We start from the raw sequence: 23,895 nt of genomic DNA, 5'->3' as shown, positions 1-23,895 counted from the left end.
CATTGTTGAATGCTTTCGCTGTTCTTCCTTCTTTCCTCTTTCGTTTTGCAATGCATTGTTTTAATGGAACGGGGTTGCTAATGACAGTACTAAGTTTAGCAGTTTGTCTTATAAATTCAAAGCTTTGGGAATTGGAGTATCCATAGTCTGACTTCAACGCTGGCCAAGCCAAATTTCAATTTCACCTTCTCATCATAATCAGACTAGGGATGGTAAGGTTAACAACAGACAATTTCCCAAATTGAGTTATACAAAGAAAGCAAGGAGTTGGCACAGAATGCTGAATATACGGGAAAGCTAAGCTTCCCAGGAGACACATAGATTCTCAATAGTCAGAAAAAAAGGCTATCAGAGGCATGAGCACCTCTAAACTATCAAAAGTCTCGATTCACAACCCTGGAATCCCGCAGAACCTCATCGTCTGCGAGAACCTTAAATAATGAAAAATGACTCTATTATACAAGATTCTGAGCCGGATAATGCGCCTTTTGACTATTTGCCCAAACAAACTTTCTTACTTCTTTTACATTTTAAAAGAAATTTTTACTCAATTTCTTTTGCACACAAAAAAAAGGTCTATAAAAATAACAATAACGACATACAATATTTTTTTTAATGAGATCATCTCTATCGTGCGTTTCTTCATCTTCATGACATTAACAAAAGGCGAGGAGAGGAAGAAAAATATTTTCACGACTTTATGGTACGGGATGACACTTTGATAAAAAAATATATGTATATATAGTGTGTGCATGAAGTAACTGATTAAATCAATTGAACAAAATAATTGAGGTATTTCACATAACAATGAGGATTTAGTTGCCAAACCTTTTTTTACTTTCTAATAGTAGCATTTTGTATTGTGAAATACCAACATTTAATTAAGTAAAAAAATAAATACAACATAAAATCTTATGTCATCAGGTATTGACTACGTTGATAAAGCGAAAAATGAATTAAATGTCGCTATTTTTTATATAAAATTTCAAGCATATCGATAGTCTTTCCTCCTCCTTCCTTGTTCATGCATTCATTTTTAATAACGATAATTACGAACATTTAGCTCAAATATCGGACGAAGTTAATCTTAAACGCACGAAAAGACAATAAAAAATTAATGTACTGCGATTTTTTGCCTTTTCTTTGCGCTATACGTCTGAATAGCATTATAACAAAAGCCTTAGGATTTATGCCTTTTTATCAAATACAAGAAGAAATGCAGCAGTGTAAAAAAATATTTTTACAAAAGCCAGTAAGGAGGTATTTCTGTTTTCGATGAACATAGACAACGAATATCGGCAAGTAAAGCTATAAATTAGAGCTTATTAAATGAAAAGTGCTGAGTTTTGCATTAAAACAATAATGAAATGAAATAAAATCAAACAATATCGTTAAAATGAATGCACAAGTTTGGAATGGTTTGTGGATTGTGTGTCTAAAGCGCAACTACTTGCGCAACTAGATGGAAGCACTATTGCATGGACGAGACAAGTTCTTAGGCTAATGCCCAGAACATTATTCATAGTCCTTTATATCCTGGTTATTAGTCAAATAGCTCAAGACTTACTCAAGACCTTTCAGAATTATGAGACAATCAATTGATCTCCTCAACAAAAGTTCATGTGACGTCAAGCAGTTCATCAAGTACTTCTCATTCTGACACTCAAAACCTTCATAATTTAAACGACACTCATTACATTCCCACAGCCCATCCCGAGAAGAAATCCAAAAAATATACCAAAAGTCATAAAGAATACAATTTTTTTGCTGCCGTTGCTTTATACACAAGCGAGAATTGTGCGATAAGGTTCTCTCCTTAAGAAAAGCATTCAATTGCCGGTTATTGTTGCACAAAAAAATGTACCGTAGAATCTTTGAATGGTCTTTAAGATGCGAAATGTTGAGATAATTTTAATAAACTACGCATCTTTCATCCATTTCACATACATGCTTTTGTTTAAGAGCACAAGAATCAGAAGAAGGAAGGAAAGTTTATAAACGGATTGAGTGAGAGGTGTAAGCACCGAAAAACATTATGAATAATTATTTATATTTCTTCAAAAAAAAAATCAAATTTATTCTCACCTTTATGAATAACTTGTGAATTATTGGTCTTCAAATTTTCTGCCGTTACTTCAACGCCTCCATCCCAATATCGAATTTTCTTAACAGCTGTATTTAAGCGTATGTCGAGATCGCGGCTGAGTGCAATTGCAACACTCGAATATCCATTAAGAACTGTAAATAAAAGAATAAGAGGAATAATATGTTAAAAAAAAAGTTATTACATAAGCATTTCTAAATTGTTGAGTGCTGTCGACAGTTTGATAGTAGCATGAGTAGTAGGTATGTGGTTGGATGGAAGTGATGTCTAGCAAATGATTGGGATTTAAGGTCGATTGCACTTGACTGACTGGAAATTTTGATGTAGAGAGCTGAACTTAGTGTCACACAGCTAAATGGGTCGATTGACAAGGGTATGGCTCTATGGTAGAGCTTTTAGTCCACCAAAATTCATTATGGAGAGTCTTGTCCACATTTCAATATAAAATGTGTATCGACTTGAGCTCTAACATACAGTACACCTCAAAGATTGACCCCCGACTTGCGCCAGACCTTCCATTATCCTCCTCAATTTTAGACATCACTTCCTCACAATCCCAACAATACTTTTTAATTTTATTTCATTCTCCTTTCTGCTCTCTCCTTCAAGCAGGCATTGCATGAACAAATTGATTAGAAAATTGGGTACAATCAACCACACCCAATATATTAATTTTTATTCATTTATTGTGAGCACATGCTACTCATTGCCATTCACTTTTTTATATATATTTTTTTATTTCTACTTCAACTCATTTTTGTTTTTATTATGCGCTCAATTTAAGTTATCGTGTGCATATTTTTTGTTTCTTCTATTCTATGCTTATTTTTCCTTTCAGTGCATGATTGATGAAAAACTCATGCTGAAAAGTCACTACTGTAGTAATTTAAATGAAATAATAATAAAAAAAGGTGCAAAATTTGCATTATATATGCACGTAATTAAGATATCGTTTGTTAAGTATTTCTAGTTAGTTCTAATTTTTTTTTATGAGCTGCTGATTTACAGCACACAATTCGTCAGAGACACGAACTTTGGTTTACTTTGTGTATATGTGATATATTCATGAAATAAAATGTTATTGGCATATTTTGGGGGTCATTTTTGAATGATATCAAGCAGCGAGTAAGTAGCACTCTTAAATGTCTCAATACAGCAACCAGCAAGCAGTTGGCAAGCCCAAAACTTGTATCTTTTAAAGCCGTCACTCATGAATGACCCCCAGCAGGATACAGAACTTTTAGCATGTTCAAATTTCATTTTTGACACGTAAACGATGATCATGCATGATTGTGTCACACCCTTGACTATACTAGATGCAAATGTATGGATAAAGGTCGTATTAATATGTCAAGGAATCAACGAGAATCTAGACAAGTCACACAATTTGCAAGAACTCCCAGCCCTCGTCATAGACAAATATTGTTTCTGATTTAATCAATTCAGCAATTTGCATGCAAGTATTTTCGAATAAATTATACAATGCATTGCATAGATAAGGTAGAAGTCAATTACGTCATTTTCATTCCTTTGTACTTTCATTTTCATTGCAAATTAATAAAAATAAAATCGTTTTTTTATTTTATTATTCTTACCATAAAGCATTGCAGCTGACATAAAGTAAAAGAAATGCCGCTGTAACTGACTTCATAAAAATAACTATTTTCTATATAAGAACAATGGATTTAGACTAATTGATTTAAAATAAAAATATAACTTTGCTGAAATCATATCAGCAAAATATTTGCCCATATATGAACCTTTCATGAATTTGATATATAAACTTTCAAGCATGAATTATGACAAAACATTTTGCAATTTGCTAATGACAAATTAATAAAAACCTTTTTATTCCTTCAATTTGTTTTTTCCATTTACAGCCAACAAAATAAAAGGCTAATAATGTTCATAAGTCAACGAGCAAGTAAAACAAATAAAAAAACGTAAGAAGTGAATGTGTCTAGTGCCTTTGAGTAATCAAAATGACTAATTTACTTCACCGTCATGTAATAATTCTGATTGATTAATATAATTAAATTGGAGACATATTTGCGATGGCATGCAGCGGTTAACTCCACTGGAAAAGCTATTCATTTGAGTAATTACATCATAAATGCCATGAAAATGCAGAAGACACAACAGGTTGCAGGAATGAACGAAGAGATTGTTTTTATTCGTCTGACAAGCTTGTTTAAGCTTCAAAATCTCTCTAAGAGGGGATTCGAGTCATTCATAGCAAGATCTGGTCCTCAAAAGTAGGGTTTGATCCACTTAAGTTGGCCCCGACCATCTTTACGGAGGCTTGGTCCTTTAATGTTACGTCCTCTCAAAAGGAGTTAGATCCTCTAGGAGAACGTATAAAATTATCAAAACAAGTCCTATGGTCTCAAAATGAGTTCGAGACATTCAAACGTGTCCAGGACTCTCCAATTAGTTATAACTTCGATCTCTCAGTCTAAACCTTTAAGAAACGGCTCAACTTCAATCTCAAATACAATTCACTATCCTTCATGTCTACATCCCTGACATGTGCTGTAAAAGGAGTCGCTCCAATGATTCTTATATCTCAACTGCTCACATCGGAAGCAATATCAACTTGAATGTCATTTATCATTATTATAATTTCTCATATTACTTCTTCTCCTTCTAAAATGCATCACATCAGGAATACATTGCGAAATGCATTCTTCAGATGATTGACGCAACAGAACAGCGATTCATTAAACAAAAATGTATGCATATGAAGGAACGATAAGGAACAGGAAAATTAAAATCAATAAAGCATAAATTATATTTTAAACTGGAAAATAATGCCAATGTCTTAAGGCACATCGGGGTCTATGAACATTGTGTAGGCATTACAAATGAAGATTACACAAAGATGATAAGTCCAAAGACATATAATAATTGTAATAATTGTCATTATTTATCATCTTATGAACAGCATCAGTAGCAGGATTTGAAATTGCAATTATAATTAAAGAGAATAATTTTCATCTAAAAATCTTGGCACATCATAAGACATTCCTTAAGTCATCAGACTTGTCTGCAACAATTGCAGTTGTACATGACATAGATTTTTAGATGTTGTTTGCTGTCATAATTTTTAATGTATCGTTTCTCATCGATTCATGGTGAGGAGATTAATTTGATTGTACTTGCTAACATTGTTGCAGACCCAAGTTCCAAACATTGAAAATGAATTTTAATAATTTTAATCGAGTACATGCCCGATAAAATATCACATTTTAAATTGAATAATTAATTATTCGCATATTATTGCTTTGGATTTTTATACATTTGCACTAAATTCAAATGGTTGAAAATTTATTGTGGCTTTTAATGTTTAATGCTGGATGTTGTGTAGTGAGCTGGACTTTGAAGCGCATTTTATGGTATTTGAATTTAATTTGTCATCTTAAGCACTTTCTCTATGATATTCAGTTCTAGGGAAAATTCAAGGACATCACTTTCAACTGTAACGTCTACAACGAAGCTGTCAAGTTCGTCGCCAGCTTACATGACCATAAATAGAGTCTGCAAACCATAACTAAATGAATTTCACATTCACACAATCCAACAAACCAGACAAACTGCATTCAAATTATCACAAATCTCACAAATTTAATACAACCTGAATAAATTATTGCGGCATATCATTGAACATGATTGTAGTGTAAAAAATAATTGAGAATAATTTTTCATTATTAATTAACTTCACACTTTTTTATTTTATGATCATTTTTTTAATAAATATATTTAAATGCCAAATATCAATTTTGAGGTTTTATGAAATTAAGGCCTTAATTATTTACAATTCAATAATGATTTTTTGTTTTCGAAGAAGCACTTAGCGGGTACCAAAGATCAATGGTATTTTGCGATATTGCTTAAGACAACAAAGGGGGTCATTGACAAATTCGATTTTTGAATGGTCTCTTTTGTCTAGAAATAACTAGTTTGCATAACAAAATGATAAAATTCACTTAATGATGTCTCATATTATTGGAAGTTATCGACTCAAAAGAACAATAAACATTTTAAGTTATGTCCATCATTTTTTAAAGAATTTGCAGTCAATGACTTTTAGAAGAGCCGAAATAAGAATAAAGTGTCAATTTTTAAGATATTGTCCAATTTGAAGTTATTGCTATTTTCTGTCAATCTCGAGTGATGAGGCTAGTCATATTGTTAAGGTTGTGGTTAGGTGACTCAGTTTTATTGTGACTTAGTCAGTCATATGACAGCTGCACAGTTACTACTGTAACTATGGTGATCTATCGTCGACTTAAAAGCGGTATCGCTTCATCGATTGAATTTTAATCAATGCACGAAGTCTGCTTGCTGATTCACATTCCATGTTACTAAGTGTTACTGATTCTAGATAAATCACTGACTAAGCAAAACGGCCACTGAGTTGAGCAATGAACATTGCACAGAGAAAGAACGTTTAAGTGAGGATTATGCTGCACTCTATAGCAACCCGCGTTCGTAGGTAAGAGAACCTGACTTATAATTAAGATATCGTGTGTTTGAATTCCATCGGACTATGTAGTAAGGTTCTGAACAGCTACATTGTCAGCTTTATCAAAATACCAATGGGAATACCAAATCATAACCTCAGCAATTCAGCAGTCATTGCCACTCGGATCCGCAATACAACACAATATGAATCAAAAGACTAAAATGTAGGTGTGCTCGCAATTATACTTCCCAAATAAACTTGAACTTTCTTGTATATATTTAGTATTTTTTTTCTATCCATCTGAATGTTTAATGAGAGCCCGCATGCTGATCTTCATGATTAAAATAACAAAAATTTTTGAGTAGAATTTATTTTTTAAAAACCAGTTGAAGAATTTTTTCTTTCGTGTTTGCCGGTGCCGAAGCCAAAAGCCAACGAACGAAAGCAAATTTATTTCAAATAATTAACCAAAAACATTTTTATTAAAAAGAAATTAATGTGTCTTCACACTTTGCTACATTAACGTTAATGATTGAAAATATATAAATTAATAACGGAATATTTTGTAGATTTTTGGACTTTCCGTTACTTCTATATTTGGTACACGTCAGAATGAACAAGTTTATTCAGTCAAAAAAACCGCACCCTTTATTGTTTTTTTAATTATCATTTAAATTCAAATCTTGAACACTTAGAGAATTTGTTCAACAAGCACTAAAAATTCACACACAGACCATATAAAATAATAAAAAGTTAAAGGAGGAATAACAATTATTCAATTCAAAATTCCTGAATAATTATCACAACACTTCGTTGTTCTGCTCTTAATCAAGTGTCATTTTTATACGGAAAGATCAAGTACCTACTTGAGCACACTTAAGTGATTCTGCAATATTTTTGTCTTACTCTCGGTATTTTTTTTAACTTTCCATTTTCTCTCCCTTTTCATCAATCTTACTGTATGTATGACAATGATTCTTTTAAATATATGCACATAGATTTGAATTTCAATTTGGCAGCAGCAAGAAGAGAAAAGAAGAAAAAACCTCAAAAGTGTAAAACAAAACGGAAGATGAGAAGTATCTGCAAATGGAATTTGCTGGTTGTTGTTTTTTTTTCTGTTAAAAAGCAATTGTGACGAGATTATTAGGAAGTGTTAAATAGAAGAACAATCGCATGTTGAAACTCAAGAGTTCTTTTCATATTCGCTTTTGACATTTTTATTTAACATAAAAGTGACTGCTATGAGGCATAAATTTATGCATACAGAAATGTTGAAATGTACTTTTTTATTACAAGTTTGGTATGAGTATGCAATGTAGATGGTGGTATAATGGTGCATTTTATGGAGATGGTGATTTGTTTACTGATGAGGTTGGTGGGAAACTTTTTGAATGATTGGTGTTTTTTGAGGATTTTTTATGGTTGTTTTTGAGGATATTTGCAAAGGTTTTAAGTGCATTTTGGAACAATGTTAGAGTATAGTAGCCGTTGATGCTCTGATCACTACATATGACTTAGTATGACAACAGTCAAACTGGTTTGGAGACACTATTCTCCATCTCCAAAAGACGCAAGGCGAGAAACAACGGAAAATAGTGTCTTAAGGACGGCAAGACGATGTCTCTTGTCAAATTCACCAGAATCTGGTCTTTAACTGGTGTCAAGTTGGTATAGGAGCAATAATTTCTGACTTTTTGATGCTGTATGCCTTGTGATTAGGTATATGAATCTGAACGAATATGAATCTCTATATGCGGCATTATCCAAGCCTTATGAAGCTTCTTACACTAATAAACTCACATCATTCAACATTTAGGTTCCTTAAACTCAGCTACATCCTTCAAACCAACAGTTCATCAAGAAGTTAATTTAAAAAAGTTCCATACAATCTGAACTATATGAAGTGAATATAAAGCAACAATACCCAACAAGACAAAACAAATACCAAAACTACATTCTTCCCACAAAACCCCATCGAAATAAATGTAAATTATGATGCCTTCCATACTACTTCTATTATGCTACTAACTGACTTGCCATGTTTGGTTCATATTCTCTTCTCCTTCTTTTTTTTGCTCAACCGTTGTTGAATGGAAATTGTCATTCAAAATATTTATGCAAAAAAAAGTGAAGAATATGAAGAAGTTTCTTTATTTTCATGACTATTCTATTCATATTCTCTCTCCTTAACAATTTAAAAAAGTACATGAAAAAATGAAAAATGGGAAAAAAAATTTCATTCTTATTCCACGAAAGAGAGAAGTGGAAAAAAAATATGACATGGATCCAGATTCATATCAACAATGAGTCTTCATATTTCTCGCCGTCTTCCTTTATATGTCTAACACAACATAATTTTCATTTTCGCTATGTTGAGTGACTTCTCAACATTTTTTTTTTTTACTCTTCATATTCAATACCGTGTCTGACCAATTTCTTTTAATGTAGAAAAAAGGGCCCTAAAGGCTGTTTTATTTCCACCTTCTTTACATTTCATTTAATTCTTTTTTTTTACTCAGTTAAAAATACAAAATACATAAAGAAATAAGCGTGAAAATTATAACACTGAAACAAAAGAGAAGGCGAACGATGTGAATGAGGAAGGCAAGAAAAGAATCAAAAAAGGTGTTTATTTTCAAACTTTTTTTATTCTTCTCGTCTTCTCCTCTCTTGTGTTTCACATTTCATTTCGTTATCTTAAGACAGGCAGTGTAATTAAATTGAAATGATTAAATGGTGATAAGTGGCTCGTAGCTCTTTTTTGATGAAAATTATGCGTTTAAAATTGATGTTGAGAGAATGTTTTTTTGTGTATATAATACAAGTGTGAAGCTATACGCGCGTTAATATTATGATATCATTTAATAGGGTCTTAAGATCGTAAAAATGACATAAAAATTGTGCAATTTCCTCGGATTTTTTTCTTCTTTATATATTGAAATTGATTCTTTGAGCTTTTGATTATGGATATCAAATAAATGGGTTTGTTTGTCAATGACGTCAATCAATTATTAGGATCATGTCTTCTACTATCAATTTGGTACTCAGCTTTTAAATAATATTGCTATAATAATGAGAATACAACGAAATTTAATCAATTTAAACTTAAGAGCCTATCTCGATACCCACTAAGCTACAGCTGTTATTCAAATCTCATCACATGACATTAACATCTGTGTATAACCCAAAGCTCGAATCGACTTCGACTTCTGATACAATATAATGACAAATTATAATCCCTAGGACATGGCTCCACAGCCGTGTTAACGACAAATCGCCAAAAATATGTTGATATGTCCTAACAGCTCGAACCATCAGTTTTCAAGCTGTTTGACGACAAAAAAATAAATTTGACACAGCGTGGTGTTTAGGATTCGGGCAGATTGTGTTTGTTGTCAAGATGTCAACAGAGAAGTTAGCTTGAGTAAATTTAGGTCAGTTCAATTTCGTATAAAGTGTCCAAAACACTGGAGAGATATATTTAGGTATTTAAATGATGAAATGTTGAATTACAGTTAATATTAGAAATTTGGTGATAGTCTTTCTAAGCTTGTCTGAACTGAACTTCAATGAATGTCAATTCACATGACATAAAAATCATGTTGCTGACTGCCCGATTTCCTGACTTCTCTTAAAATACCGCACATTTTTGTTAAACAACCCCTAAGCGATCAAGAATCTGTTAAAGCTATAACACTAAATATTTTTATATTTCTAAAATATGAAATTTAAATATCCATTAATCGAATCGTGACGACATAAAGGAATTCAAACTCTGAATGAAGCACATTGCACCTGCTTTTATTGAAATCCACCTTCAGCAATATTTTCTGTTACTTTTTTGATCTAATTTCATTTCGCTCATTTTACAGCTTAACATAAACAAATTCCTTTTCATCATCGCTTAAAGAAATTAGACACACAACAACAATGCTGTTAATAAAAAAAAGGGTAAATTAATAATCTGTTGATGTATTACGGAACATAAGAATAATGTTAGAGAGACCCGTAATTTATTTAACCCGATGCATACATCAGGATAGAATATAAATTTTTTTTTTCTCTTAATATCAATTTACTCTGCTTTTTATTCTGGGGCGTATGTGAGACATCATGAACATATGCATTAAAAATTCATCCTCCAATACCTTATTTCTCATCTCTTTACACTCAATGTGTTGCCACAACAAGGAATTAATTATCGAAAATAATGAAAACCTGTGAAAAAACAATTAGCGGTTGCCATAATCATTTTTCTTCGAGCATTAAAATAAAATTAAAGCCATTCTCAAATCATTACTTGTAATATAAGATGAGATGTTTTCACAAAAGAGAAATGTTGATGAAAGGATTTAACATCAATTTTACAGACATCGTAATTCTTTCTTCTTTTATTTATTTGGCTTTCTCAATGTACATGACTTTATGAGGAAATTTATCGAAAAATAAAGAATAAATTAAAATCATCATCATAATCATCATCATCCTCGTCAAAATAAGAGGAATGAAGATAAACGGCCAAGTTTTGGGATGTCAGGTGAATGGTTTGCAGATTATTGGGCGCAGTATTGCTCTGTATATTTAACTGAAGGGAGTTAAATGCATTTTCTTTGGAGTTGTTGTAATTCCCTGAATATTTTGCACGTCTTTGACTTAAAAACAACACAAAAATCTGGCACAAGGTGCCGTGACTCTGATTTGATGACAGATTTGGTTTTAATCCGCTACCTAACTAGATTCACCTAGCCTGGTGACGAATTTTAGATCCATTAACTTTTTTTGAGCTCTTCGCGCTCCATTGAAGACTGAGACATCGGTCTCTGGTACGAATCGAACCCACATAGTCACTAAAGTGTTTCACATGTCCGTTTTGTTGCCTAACCACTCTGCTACAAGGGCCTTACTCTTAAACTGACAAATTTGCCTACATAAACATCACTCGATATCCCAGATTCCACTCTGCTCAAAAACCACAGCAACATGTGATCATTACAAGGGTCATGACATCAATATCATCAATACCAATGTGCCAGCTATAAAAGAACAAACTGCACAAGAACATTGAATGAAAATTTTACAGCTATAAAATAATTTCTTAAAATCTTATGTACATCAATTAGTGAAATAAAATATTGACAAGGATGATGAAAAATAATAAGAAACTTGTGCGAATCTTCATCATCATCTTCATTGAAAATTCACTGTTACATAAAAATTTATCTGTATAATATGGTGTATACAACGTCGTGTATATTATTTAGCAAGTTAATGGCATATAATTTCATATGCTAACAAATAAATTTTATTGCATGGCGATCGTCTTGTTGGGCTCGCTTACCCGAGGACCCTTAATTTGTATGTATGTTTACATAAAGCAAGTTTTCATCGCTCAATGGCACGCTGTTATATTGCCAACGGTTTTAACATGAATGTCTAATTTATTTTCTTATAGCAATGAACAGAAGAAGAATGGAAAAAATGAAGAAGACATTTTTATTTTTTATACTTAACTGAATGATTAAACAGAATGGGAAGAAGCGCATTTTTCATTATGAATTGCTAATTTGAATTGAATAGAATTGTAATGTCTTCGAATAAACAACAAAAAATATTCTCTATAAATACAATGTGATGAATTTGTTTATATGTTAATGTTCACATTAAATTTTATGTCGTGAACAACTATCAATTTTGTTAGGAGCTGAATTGTTGCCTCTTTATTTTGGGAAGAGGAGAATATAATGGTAAATATGTGAATTTATCATGTTGGGGTCATTTTATAATGATGTCTTGCATTAGGAAAGCAAAGGAGAAGCTTGAGTTGGTTTTTAGAGGATACTTAGTGGAAATTCATTCTGTGCTGGAGTGTATGGCTCTGTGCTGGAGTGTATGGCTCTGTGCTGGAGTGTATGGCTCTGTGCTAGAGTATAATGCTCTGTGATGGAGTGTAAGGCTCAGCCTTGATACTGTCAACGAATATAACCCTGCCATATGTCCTCAGACTTAAGCAACAGGCGCTTTCTAGCCATAGCATCTAATATAGTTAATGAATGCCAAAGCAGACGATCCCTGAGTACAGATTGAAGCAAAATCTAGATGACTAATTGACATTAATTGACCAGAATTGTATTAAGTAGACTTTAAGCTCTACTTAAAGCAACAGAAGGACAATTTCATATCAAGTTGAACTAAGTGATCTAAAACCCAATTTTTCGATAAACATCATACATGATCGACCCCAAAATAGTAAATAAATTGATAAATTGTTCAAATTAATCTACTAAATTATTTCTTAAATTGAGAAATTTAAAAAATCATTAAATTGACATAGACCCAACCAATAAAATAGGTATGAAGATTCATGATAGATGTGGAATGTCAATTAATAAATAACATAATTTGAAATTTAACGTTTCAATAAAGCCGCGTGTCTGCTGTTAGTTTTGTTAGATCATTATTGAAATGATGATTTCGCCCAACCCAGGAAAACCAATTATCGCCTTTAATTAAATTCATCAATTCTGAATATGGCAAAACGACGTGTATATCTAAGCAATATCGTGTTTTTTTTTTACCATCCCTGATGTTTACATTCATTCGCTCCTCTCTTAGGCATGAATAATAGAGTCATTTCCAACACACAATTAACATAAATTTTGAACAATTCGATTGTTTGATTTTACGAGTTAATGTTGTGAAATTTCACCACCTGTTTTTTTTTTTTCATCCATTCCTGACGCTCTTTTGAATAACAAATTTCTTTTATTTATTTCTTTCGATAAAATATGATATTCAAATTTGGATAATTTTACCATTGCCACGTACTTAGACGGTTTCAGCTTCTCTTTCTATTTTTTTTCGGGGGCATTTGCTCTGTTATAGCTTTTTGTGGCTGAGTTATTTTTATTATGGAAATTTAAATAAACTTTTACGACTTTTTGATGCTATTTTGCCAACTTGATAAAGAGATAAGCCCGACTCAAATTATTTTTTATATGATATTGCGAAACTTTTGACACATAAGATGCTGTAATAACTATTTTCTATAGCATTCGATTGCTAATGAGCATCGCGTTGCCAAGAAATTGGTAATCAAAAATAATTTGTTCGATTTTATTCAAGGACGGATGTTGATGTGGAGTTGTGACTGAGATTTTTTATTCGGAACTCAAAATACATGCTTATCACTAATGAACATGGCCAAACCTGTGATAATACTGACTCGATAATATGTTGCAGCACAACAAACAACTCATGGCAACAATGAGATATAATTATTTGTCATTATAGACACAAATAAAGCTAAATTATCACAGAATCAACAAAAAAATTCAATTTATTTACAATTGCACAACAATAAAAAAAAAAAAATCACGAAAATTCACTCAATTTTCAATGAAAAAATACGAGATTCTTATTTAATAGTGATAACTCTCGAGGAAAGAAACAAAACAAAAATATTTGTTTTTCGTCTCTGCGCATTTGAAATCAAACAAAATTGTTCTTAACATGAAATGTTGTTTTATTTCATTGCACACAGACAATTGGCATAAATAAGAAGATGCAAACGAAAAAAAAACGAGGAACAATTGCACGGACTAAGAGAGTGGAATATCAAAAAGACACAAGAGAAGCCCTCAAGATTCTTGAAAAATTGCATAAAAAAGGAAGGAAAAGAAATACAACAAAACGCCCATCGCGTTAAGGAAAAAATTAAAAGTCTAATTGTTTTTGACATCAACGAATTATGTTAATTGCTCTCGTTTTTTTTTTTTTTTCATTCCATTTCCATCGTCATTGCTCGCCTCGACCCTGATGATGTTGATGATGATGCCTAGTACATATAAGCTAAAAAGTCATTTAAGAAAAGAAACATTACGATGGCATTGAATGAGATCTAGTCAGTGTTTCGTTCCTTTTTTAAATGAATATTTATTCACATCAATATTGACTAAATTATTCTTCTTTCCTTTATGCCTTAGTGCTTTATATTCGCTTTTTGATTATCACATAGAACATAGTCTTGTTTCATGTCGTGACATTGCCGATAATAATCAATCTTAACTAGATAAGCATCAAAGAAAAGACGAGAAAATATGCGGATAAGTTAAAAGGGATTTGTAGGAATTCTTGTGTGTGCTTTTGAGCGCTGTTTGAAGGGGAATGAGATATGTGAGTCCATTTTAAGCATATTGTGAGTTTGGGTACATTTTGACTTACATTTTGGTTGAATTCTGCTAAATTTGGACTACAAAAGCCCTAAGTAGCAACCAATGACAGAAAACAAGCCTCAATTAAGATCTACAAGATCTAGATTGATCTACAAGCCAAACAATTGATATACAAACCCGAAATTCACTTGCTAAGCCAAACACTCGACAATCTGCTTCCAATACCCAACTATACATCATCAAAATCACAGCAAAGGCGACAAGAAATTATTCCAAAGAGATAAATTCAGTTTGTTTTTCAAATTAAAGCGAACATATACACAATAACAAGAGCGATAAGTGGAGTGGTAATTTTGAATGAAATCTATTAAACGGCAACAATTGTCTCAAGCCTCACAGCAATATATTCAGTGAATTATTTTCATTATTATCCTTGAGAAAAATTTCTTCTTTACTTTAATTCCAGTGTTCTTTAACTGAACATGCATCGAGTAGCATTTTTTTATGCATATTAAATATCTTTAAAATAGTAATTGGAGAAGCACGAACTTTATTTTTTTTATACATCAACGCGATCTTATCTATAAATTCGAGCATCATCATCTGTTTTTGTTTTTCGGGATATCTCTGGTAGTAGCTGGTCGAGTCATCAACATAATGTAAGCATTCTTGGATGTTTATGTACACAGTTGACTTACTTACATGAAATTCAGCCATTAAACATTGGCATAAGAAGTATTAAATGGGCATAATAAATTATTATATTTTTTTTATGCTTTCATTCAATTACATTATACTTATTATAAGATATGTGTACTGAACAATATTTTTTTAATTACAAACTTCTTTAATGCCGTTGCCATTACCATGAATGTGCGCAAAAATACTGAACCAAACACGAAAAAAAAAAAACCAAAGAGAATAAAAAAAGATTGTAATGGCACAAAAGGGATACAAATATATTGTTACATTGAGTATGAGGGCATATATACATATATGATCGTTGCACAAACGATATGTGATTTTCAAGATAATTTGATAACGAGCAATTTTATTTGTTTTTCCTTCTTCGTGTTGCTGTTACTTTTTTTTTTACTCTTTCGACTAAGTTTAATGCAATAAGATACTCATGGCTGTTGTTTCATGCAATTTTCTCTCTGTCTCTATCTCGTTTCATTCTTCTGTTAAGTAAAAGCCCAAAACAGATCTTAATCTTGATTTTTTCATTTCATTCTTTAATTAAAACCTTTTTTTGACAACATAAGAAGGAAGAAATTCTCTTTTTTTTCGTGTTTGAGCAATTTCACTGGCTTTGGTTAAAGGGTTCCGAGCAGTGTTGGTTAATTAGATGACTAGATGATCATCTTGATAATATGAAGGCTGTGAATGGAGCAGAATTGACTGTTCAAGGTAACTTTTTATCAGATTGATTCTTAAAGCTATCCTGAAAGACACAAACCGCAGAAAAGTCGGAAAATTAAGTTCCTAGGCCAGCATGACTTCAACTCCGTGCCGGATTCGATGAAATTCAGCTCCATGCTATAATCAACCCGCCCTGGGGGCTGCCTATATGTATCTAAGTCAACCAAACAACCAACAAGATACCAAACCCGGATTAACATTCTATATCTTATCCTAATATCAACCCTGATCCCACAAACTGAGTGAGAGAGATAAAAATAAAGTCACATTGTTTAATAGATTATTGTTAAGGTTGTTATAAGTATAATAAAGAAGAATACTCGCTGACAACAGAGTTATTAACCAATTACAAACAATCCGTTAAGAGAAAAGAGCTACTGCAATTTATTTGACTTAACAACATGGCAAAGCGAGCAGGCACAACGAAACAGAATAAAAAAATTTTATATACAGACGAGAGATGCAGCATAAGAAGAAGGCGAACGAAAAAAAAATGATTTGAAAACGAAACTAAAGGAGCATCTTGTTAATAAATTTTACCAGAAATGCCCGTCAGCACAAAAAGAAAAAAAACAGTTCTTTCAATTATGTTTTGAGAGTATGCGATTGTAACAGTCAATATAATCAAAAAGCATGCTACAAAACATTTTTTTTTTAATTAGCATGGATGCATGTACACATTTCATATCATCAGCATCGTAATCGATATACTTTTTTGATTTATTATTTATTGAAAAATAATATTCATGCTATGAAAAATTGTCTTGAAACAATATCAGTGTAATGCCTGCCTGAGAAAAATAATAATGTGAATTTAGTTCTCTACTTTTTTTTTAATCGCATTATTTCACCTCACGAACTTCACATTATTAGTCTAACAATCTATCAACATAACATATATCAAATAACATGATGGTTTTAGCTGGAATTAATGAGCATTTAAATGATTCTTAATTTGCTCATTTTTAGGGTTTTACATGCTACATTGTTGGAATTTATTATTAAGTTTTTAGTGGGTTAATGGGGAATTGAAATGTGAATAGGTAAGCAGTTTGTCTTGTGGCAGTATAAATTTAGATATTTGAAGGAATTTGTATAGTTATTGGGCAACATCTGTTAATGAACGATTCCAAAAAATTACCCAAACCACATAAATTATTTTCATCTTGGGGATCAATTCGAACCAAGTTAGTAATACGTTAATGTGTCCTGACAACACCAAAGCGAGCTATAAATTGAATAGATAGATCGATTTCGAATATAAACAATGTTTGTTACTGGGAATCCACATGATGGAATTGAGAAAAGCCTTGAGAGCAATGCATAAACTAATCTGATGTCAATTTTGTGCCGAACTTAAATTCACATCGACCTGTCACCAGATATTCCAGATATGTAATTAAATTTTACCTTGTATGTAATTCTTCATTAGAAATTAATATTAAGAGCAAGCTTCGAGCAGGCATAGCTTTTCCCTAGTCTTACAAATGAGCAAATATACAGTAAGCCTTACCCATGGTCAAATCAAATCATAGTTCATTACAAGAATGTCTTCAAATTGTGAAATTTGAGTACAGTAACTACAATCCTCAAAGATCTAGCAATTCACCATTCTATAAAATGATTTCCCACGTAAATTAGTAACACCGCAACAAGCTGCGCTCTAATACCCATCAACTCACTTCATTTCTCTACAACTTTCTTAATGAAAAGAGCCTTCTATTCCTTTTTTAGACTATACATATTGTTAATCATAAGAGAACCGTGTGTGAACAATTCTTTCTTCTCCAATCTCTTATGTCTCTCCCCTTCTTTCTCCGTATTAAAGAAATTATTTCTTTTTTGAATGCCCAGAGTTGATGAAAATTAGGCAACCATAACGTAACGATCGCGAAACATTTCAGTGAGCTGAAGTAGCAGCATGTTGGTATTATGTTCATATTCTATTTCTCTTTTTAATTTTTACTTATTCATTCATGTGTCAGGTGAATGTTATACATTATTTCTCTTTTTATTATTATTTTTAAACTGTTTGTTGAATACATACGGTGAACAGTAAACAATTTTTTTTTTTTTTTTTGGTGGATGTTTGAAAAGGCATACATTTTGATTGGTCGGAATCGGTGCCTTCTTTTTTCCATCGCTGTTTGTATTTCCTCTAGAAACAGAGAATTTAATTACATTTTCCTCATCTGTTGTTCAAACAAATGTTTTTATATTGCCATTATTGCTTTTATATTGCTACGTTCTTGATGAGCAATTTTTATTTTTCTTGCTAGAACTTTAATTGCTGTATCGAATAAAAGTTCGGTTCATGGCCACTAATTGGTTAATACTTTCATGCGCCATTTTATTGCATTATATTCTTCTTATAATTTACATTTTTTTCGGGTGTGCTATTATTGTTATTGCTGAGGCACGAAAAGGAATGGATAAAAAAATGTATAATTTGCAAAATGTTTCATTCATGGTAAGGAATAAAATTGAGAGCCATATTTACCATCCAAAATGAGTCCGGTTTTTGCCGGTTTTTTTTTTTTTGCAATAATGCTATTAGCAATAAATATACATATCTATTAAAGCTTACAGATTTATCTAAGTGCTTTACATACTAATGCATTTATACCACTTATTGCCCATAAACAGAAAATTAATTATTCCGCAAATTGTGTGCGATAATGTTTGGGTGTAATAAAAAAATTATTTTTTTTTTTGACTTCGACATACAATTTTTATGCTGCTTATTATAATAAAATGATTTGCAGCAGCAGCATGAAACAAGCAAATCACCACACTAATGAGTATGTCGCCCGTCATACTCAAATCACTTAATATAACATACACCTATGACATGCTCGCTGATCATTTTAATTGTGTCGAGAATTGGCGTGGTGATATTGGCAAGATTAATAAAAATAGTCATAAAATACGTTTCATGTGACACTTATAACAGTTATATTGCAAGTAAATTTATGATTATTGGCTTCTTTGTGTCGCTCATTTTATTTTTTATTTTTTCATTTGCCTTCGCAGATCATGAAACAGGAAAGAGACAATTCGCACATGCAATTCCGTATGCATCATTGAACAATAAAAAAAAAATAACCAGAACCAGCAGACGCATGAATACATATTGAAGTGATAATGTTGAATTAATAAATTTTTTTCGATATATATGAAAATTATCATACTCAGACATATTGAGAATAATCTCGTGTCGCAAAATGAATAAATAGATATGAATATGTCCGACTATCTGGTTTAAAAGAATAACTGAAACTTAATTAACGACAATAAAAATGCTAATGATGTGAGAAAAAAAAGACAACAAGTTATGATCAATAAAAATCCATGGTCAATTAAAACTTATTAAGGTAGACATTTGGACAAAATTATCACAAGTGACAAATTTATCTTAAGATTTGCATCAAGAGATATAGTTATTGCAGATTAACGAGAAATAAAGAGCCATAATATCACACAATTTTAATCGACATGACGATAATAATACATCAAGTATATGAATATATTGCAGAAATATTTTTGCCTCTCATTTTATACATTTTTTTCATTCATTCCGAATAAATAAGTATATTTTTTTTACTGCATTCGACACTTTATTTATTGGCAGTGAAATAAAATTTTTTTCTTGAATTTTTATATTTTTTGACACATTTAAACATTAAAATTGAATTTTGAATATATCACAAGATTTCTTCGTCGTCTTTCCTTGCACAAAAGTTAAATTTTTTATCACAAATAATTTTTCTTGTTGCATCGTCTGCGATTATCGTCATCATTAAATATTGTTCGAGGAGAGAGAGGGCAAAATAATTTTTTGTGCGAATATCGAGGAAAAGAAGGAAGATAAACAAAAAATTGAAAAATGTTCATTTTTTATAAAAAGAAATCGAAGGCATGTCATAATTTACAATGTTCTCCTTGTTAGCAGAATATTTAGAGTTATTAGGGTTCGTTGGCGATCCTTTCGGCACTTTATCTTTAATGGTGAGTCAGCTCAAGTGTGTGAGGGTTTTATGCAGTTGTTAGCAACAGTTACAAATTGTTGGTGGCATGTATGGATCAGTAAAGTACTGAAAATCTGCTTTTTTGGCATCTTAAAGCCGTTTTTGCGCTATTTGGATATTTTAACGTCTCTAGGATGTTGTACAGTCAACTCTGCGACTTTGCTAGGCTACTAAGGCTTGCAAATCTATTGCTAAACTATCGTCAAGCTTCAAACAGTTAAAAGCAAGTCTTGACCCAAGTTCTGACTTTTAATAAGCAATCCTGTCCATCCTGACACTCTTAACCCCCAAAAACTTCACTTTTCAGATTAACAATCCCCACTACAACCAAAATGCGCTCCAATTTCTTATCAACACCACTCTCACCAATCGCCATGTCTCGTTTTTCTTGTAGAAGAAAAATTTCCAATTAATAAAATGTTGCATGACACCGAAAATCATTCTCATACGCTTATCTTATCTCTCCTTCTCTTACAACAATTTCCCCAATTACATGTAAGTCATTTGATTGGTAATTCACAGACATGACACAGTTATTTATTTACATGTATGTAAATAATGATCAATATATTTTATATTCACAACATCTTTCGTTTCATTTTATTGTTAAAAGATATAAAAAGATGTTTTATTAAAAAATAAGGCTCTTGCTTGACAAATGTAAACACATTTTTTTCATGTCAATTTGGTATTTCTAAGAAGTAAAGAGCTTAAAAAGGTGAAGATAGGAATCTTACATTAACACAGTTATTAAATTTAATTAAAAAGTAAATAAGTGAGAACCTTTCTGGTCTGTTTGTTAAATATTCATTAATTAAGTTCCTTTGTGCAATTGATACTGTTGCGGAGAGGAACGAGGTGATGCAAATGTTAATTAATAGCCTCTGAAAAATGGGGTTGATGAGATCGAAAAAAAAAGTCTTAATTGGGTTCAAATGTTTTCATTTGGTGAAATGAGTATTATGATGATTGGTGCTCATTATGTGAGAGAGCTTCGCTGTAGTTGGGGATGATTTACGGTTATTGTGGATTTAAAAATGAACTATCGATGCTTGCAATCAGAGTTGGTCTGTAGGAAGTCTTCAAGTCTTTAATTTGCTAAGGTTTTGAGAAAAGTCCGTAAAAGCTCCTAGATTTGATGTCTCGGGATATATTCGAACAACCGAACTTTTGTAGATGCTGCCATTTTATGCAACTAAACTCTCATGCACTCCTCATCATGTTAGTAAATTCCACCTCTGTCTTAATCCTACAAAGTTGCTTAACATAAAAATGTAAAGCAATTCCCACCAACTTTGCACATTTTTTTACTCGAAGTAATCAAAAAATTGTCATAAAAGTCAACAAAACAATCCAGCCAGACACAATCGGAATTCCATAATACAGATCAGACACACTAATTAGCAGTCATTAAAGACGATCCATAAAAAAAATGTACTTAAAAATCGACTAGCTCAATAAAACGCTTCATAAAATAAAGTATATTTTTTGCGTAGTTGCATCAATTGTGGATCATCAATTAATTCCGTAATGATTAAGCTATCTGACAATCTCAATAATAAATTGGCTATAATTTCTCGCAAGCTATTAATTTTTATTTCATCAGAGTGTCCAGCAACCGAATGGTCTCATTACTGTTCTCTCTTTTTGGACTGAATTTTGAGTCACAAAAAATTGCAATTTTGTATGAAAAAAAAAGTAATAAATATATGAATATATGACACCTACTCATGAGTGAGGTGAAAAATGTGCACATTTACCCTCTGAAATATTTTATTGCACCAAAAAAAAAATGTTAAATCCCATACAAGTTAAGTAATAAACAAGTAGCTTAATAAGAATCCAGAAAGATGTAAGAAGGAACGAAGGAGATTGAAAAGTTTTGATAAAACATTTGTTAATTATATTGTTTCACAATTTTCACAGCAGCAGTTTACTTTCTGACATGGCAAAAAATGTATATATACTCGCTATATGAATATTACGAAATGATTATTACTGCTGTTTCCTCAAAACGTAAACGTTTTCTCTTAATAAGTCATTCTTCAATGAAATATACAAATATAAATTAAAAGGGAAATTGCATGTTTGCGACTCAACACAATAAGGTCTCGTTAGTTAACATGTTCACTACTACTCAGCAGCTTAGTAAAGGAAAATGATATTTGTTTGCCTTATTCTGCATTTTAATTCAGTTTTCAGTTCTTTAGAGAAAAATAAACACCCACAAATTTACGGTTTTTTATGTGAGGAATTGTTCTCGTTCTCGTTTGTTACACAGCTTATAGGATGGGAACTGAGAATACAGAAGAGATACTTAATTAACCGTGCAAAATTATATAGTCGAACGTTAATTACATATTTACATTGTTTACTTAACAGACTGCATAAATATTTCATATTCATATTCCACAAAAAAACTGCAAGCTATCAACTGTAATAAATATTTATTATATCCACTATATTTCAAAGCTGGACTAAGGGTTCAACTGAGTTCTAAATTATCATTCTAATATTATCCATAATTGTTCACAATAAGTTGTCGATGTCAGTAACATTTACGCATTCCAACCTAATCCTCATCGTTACTTCATTTCAACATTTATCCATTATCACAGTCACTCAAGCCAGCAAGCTCGTTTTTTTTTCCTATACATATATATTAAATGAATTCACAGCAGACTTTTAATTTGAATATCAATCAACATGAGCATCATGCTGTTTTCATATTTGCACGAATACGCTGCACTAGTGCTGATTATGCACACTCAATTGTGCTTACATGAATTTAAATATTTTTAAGCACAACTGACTAGAAAAAAGTATGGAAAAGAAAAAGAAGAAACATGGATGATAATTTACAGATAGGTTTTGGGACTTCCAGGTGGCTATGGGGGAGTCGATAGTGTTGTGTTAGTTTTGCAGAGGGTTGAACTTAATGATTTTAGTTAGCAAACAGGATTACTATGTCATATGGCTCTTAAAGCCCTCCTAAGCTAGACATAGACATATCCAGTTTGTCACTGACAAAATATCAAGCTGATGATGTGGCGCCACCGACTTACAATCGCCTTCGAGCGTTTCAATTAGTAAACATTCCATACTTGCATTAAAATCACTAAAATCTAATAAGGTTCATGCCTAAACGTAATAAACCTTCAGATTGCAACTTTATAATGCATTAAAATGCACATTCTTATACCCATTAGTCACAAAAGGAATCCACATTAGCCCAATCATCCAAACATGGAAGTCATAGAGTGCTGAAGAGAAACCTTGAATTTAAAATGCCGTGTGCTTGCAGAGTATGAGCAATATGCGAGTGGCAAATAATATTTCATATTTTTATGATTGCATATGAGTAGGAAAAACAGATGAAAAATCATTTTACATGATTACTATTTATTCTATAAATTTTAAGTAATATTTTCACTGTAGGGTTGCATAGCAGCATCTCATCAAATATCATTATTACGTGAATAATTTTTTTTATTCATTTCATGATTTTTTATTATAATAATCATAATTTTGTGTAGTTCCAAATCATCATAAATCATTGATCAGTTAACAGCGCTAACAGAAAATGCTTTTAGAATTTTAAATAGGTAAAATATTCTCGAATAATAAGCGATTTAATATTGAATGAAAATCGATGTCAGCTGTTTAATGGCTTGACTACACAGCTGATTAAATTTTTTTCTC

General features: G+C 31.7%; 1 protein-coding gene across 1 annotated transcript in view; it reads right to left on the bottom strand.

Moving 5' to 3' along the window:
• The window catches only part of Su(var)3-3 (lysine-specific histone demethylase Su(var)3-3), a 182,177-nt gene that overhangs the window by 38,209 nt on the left and 120,073 nt on the right, over positions 1-23,895 (bottom strand). The window contains exon 5 of the mRNA XM_070634470.1: positions 2,086-2,238. Coding sequence (XP_070490571.1) covers positions 2,086-2,238 — 153 coding nt within the window. The remainder of the gene's footprint in view (positions 1-2,085; positions 2,239-23,895) is intronic.

This window comes from Chironomus tepperi, unplaced genomic scaffold (genome assembly GCF_022539635.2).
Source record: "Chironomus tepperi strain 1889 unplaced genomic scaffold, CSIRO-AGI_Ctep_v1 contig_85, whole genome shotgun sequence".
Taxonomy (NCBI): domain Eukaryota; kingdom Metazoa; phylum Arthropoda; class Insecta; order Diptera; family Chironomidae; genus Chironomus; species Chironomus tepperi.
This window is presented reverse-complemented; position numbering and strand designations above follow the sequence as displayed.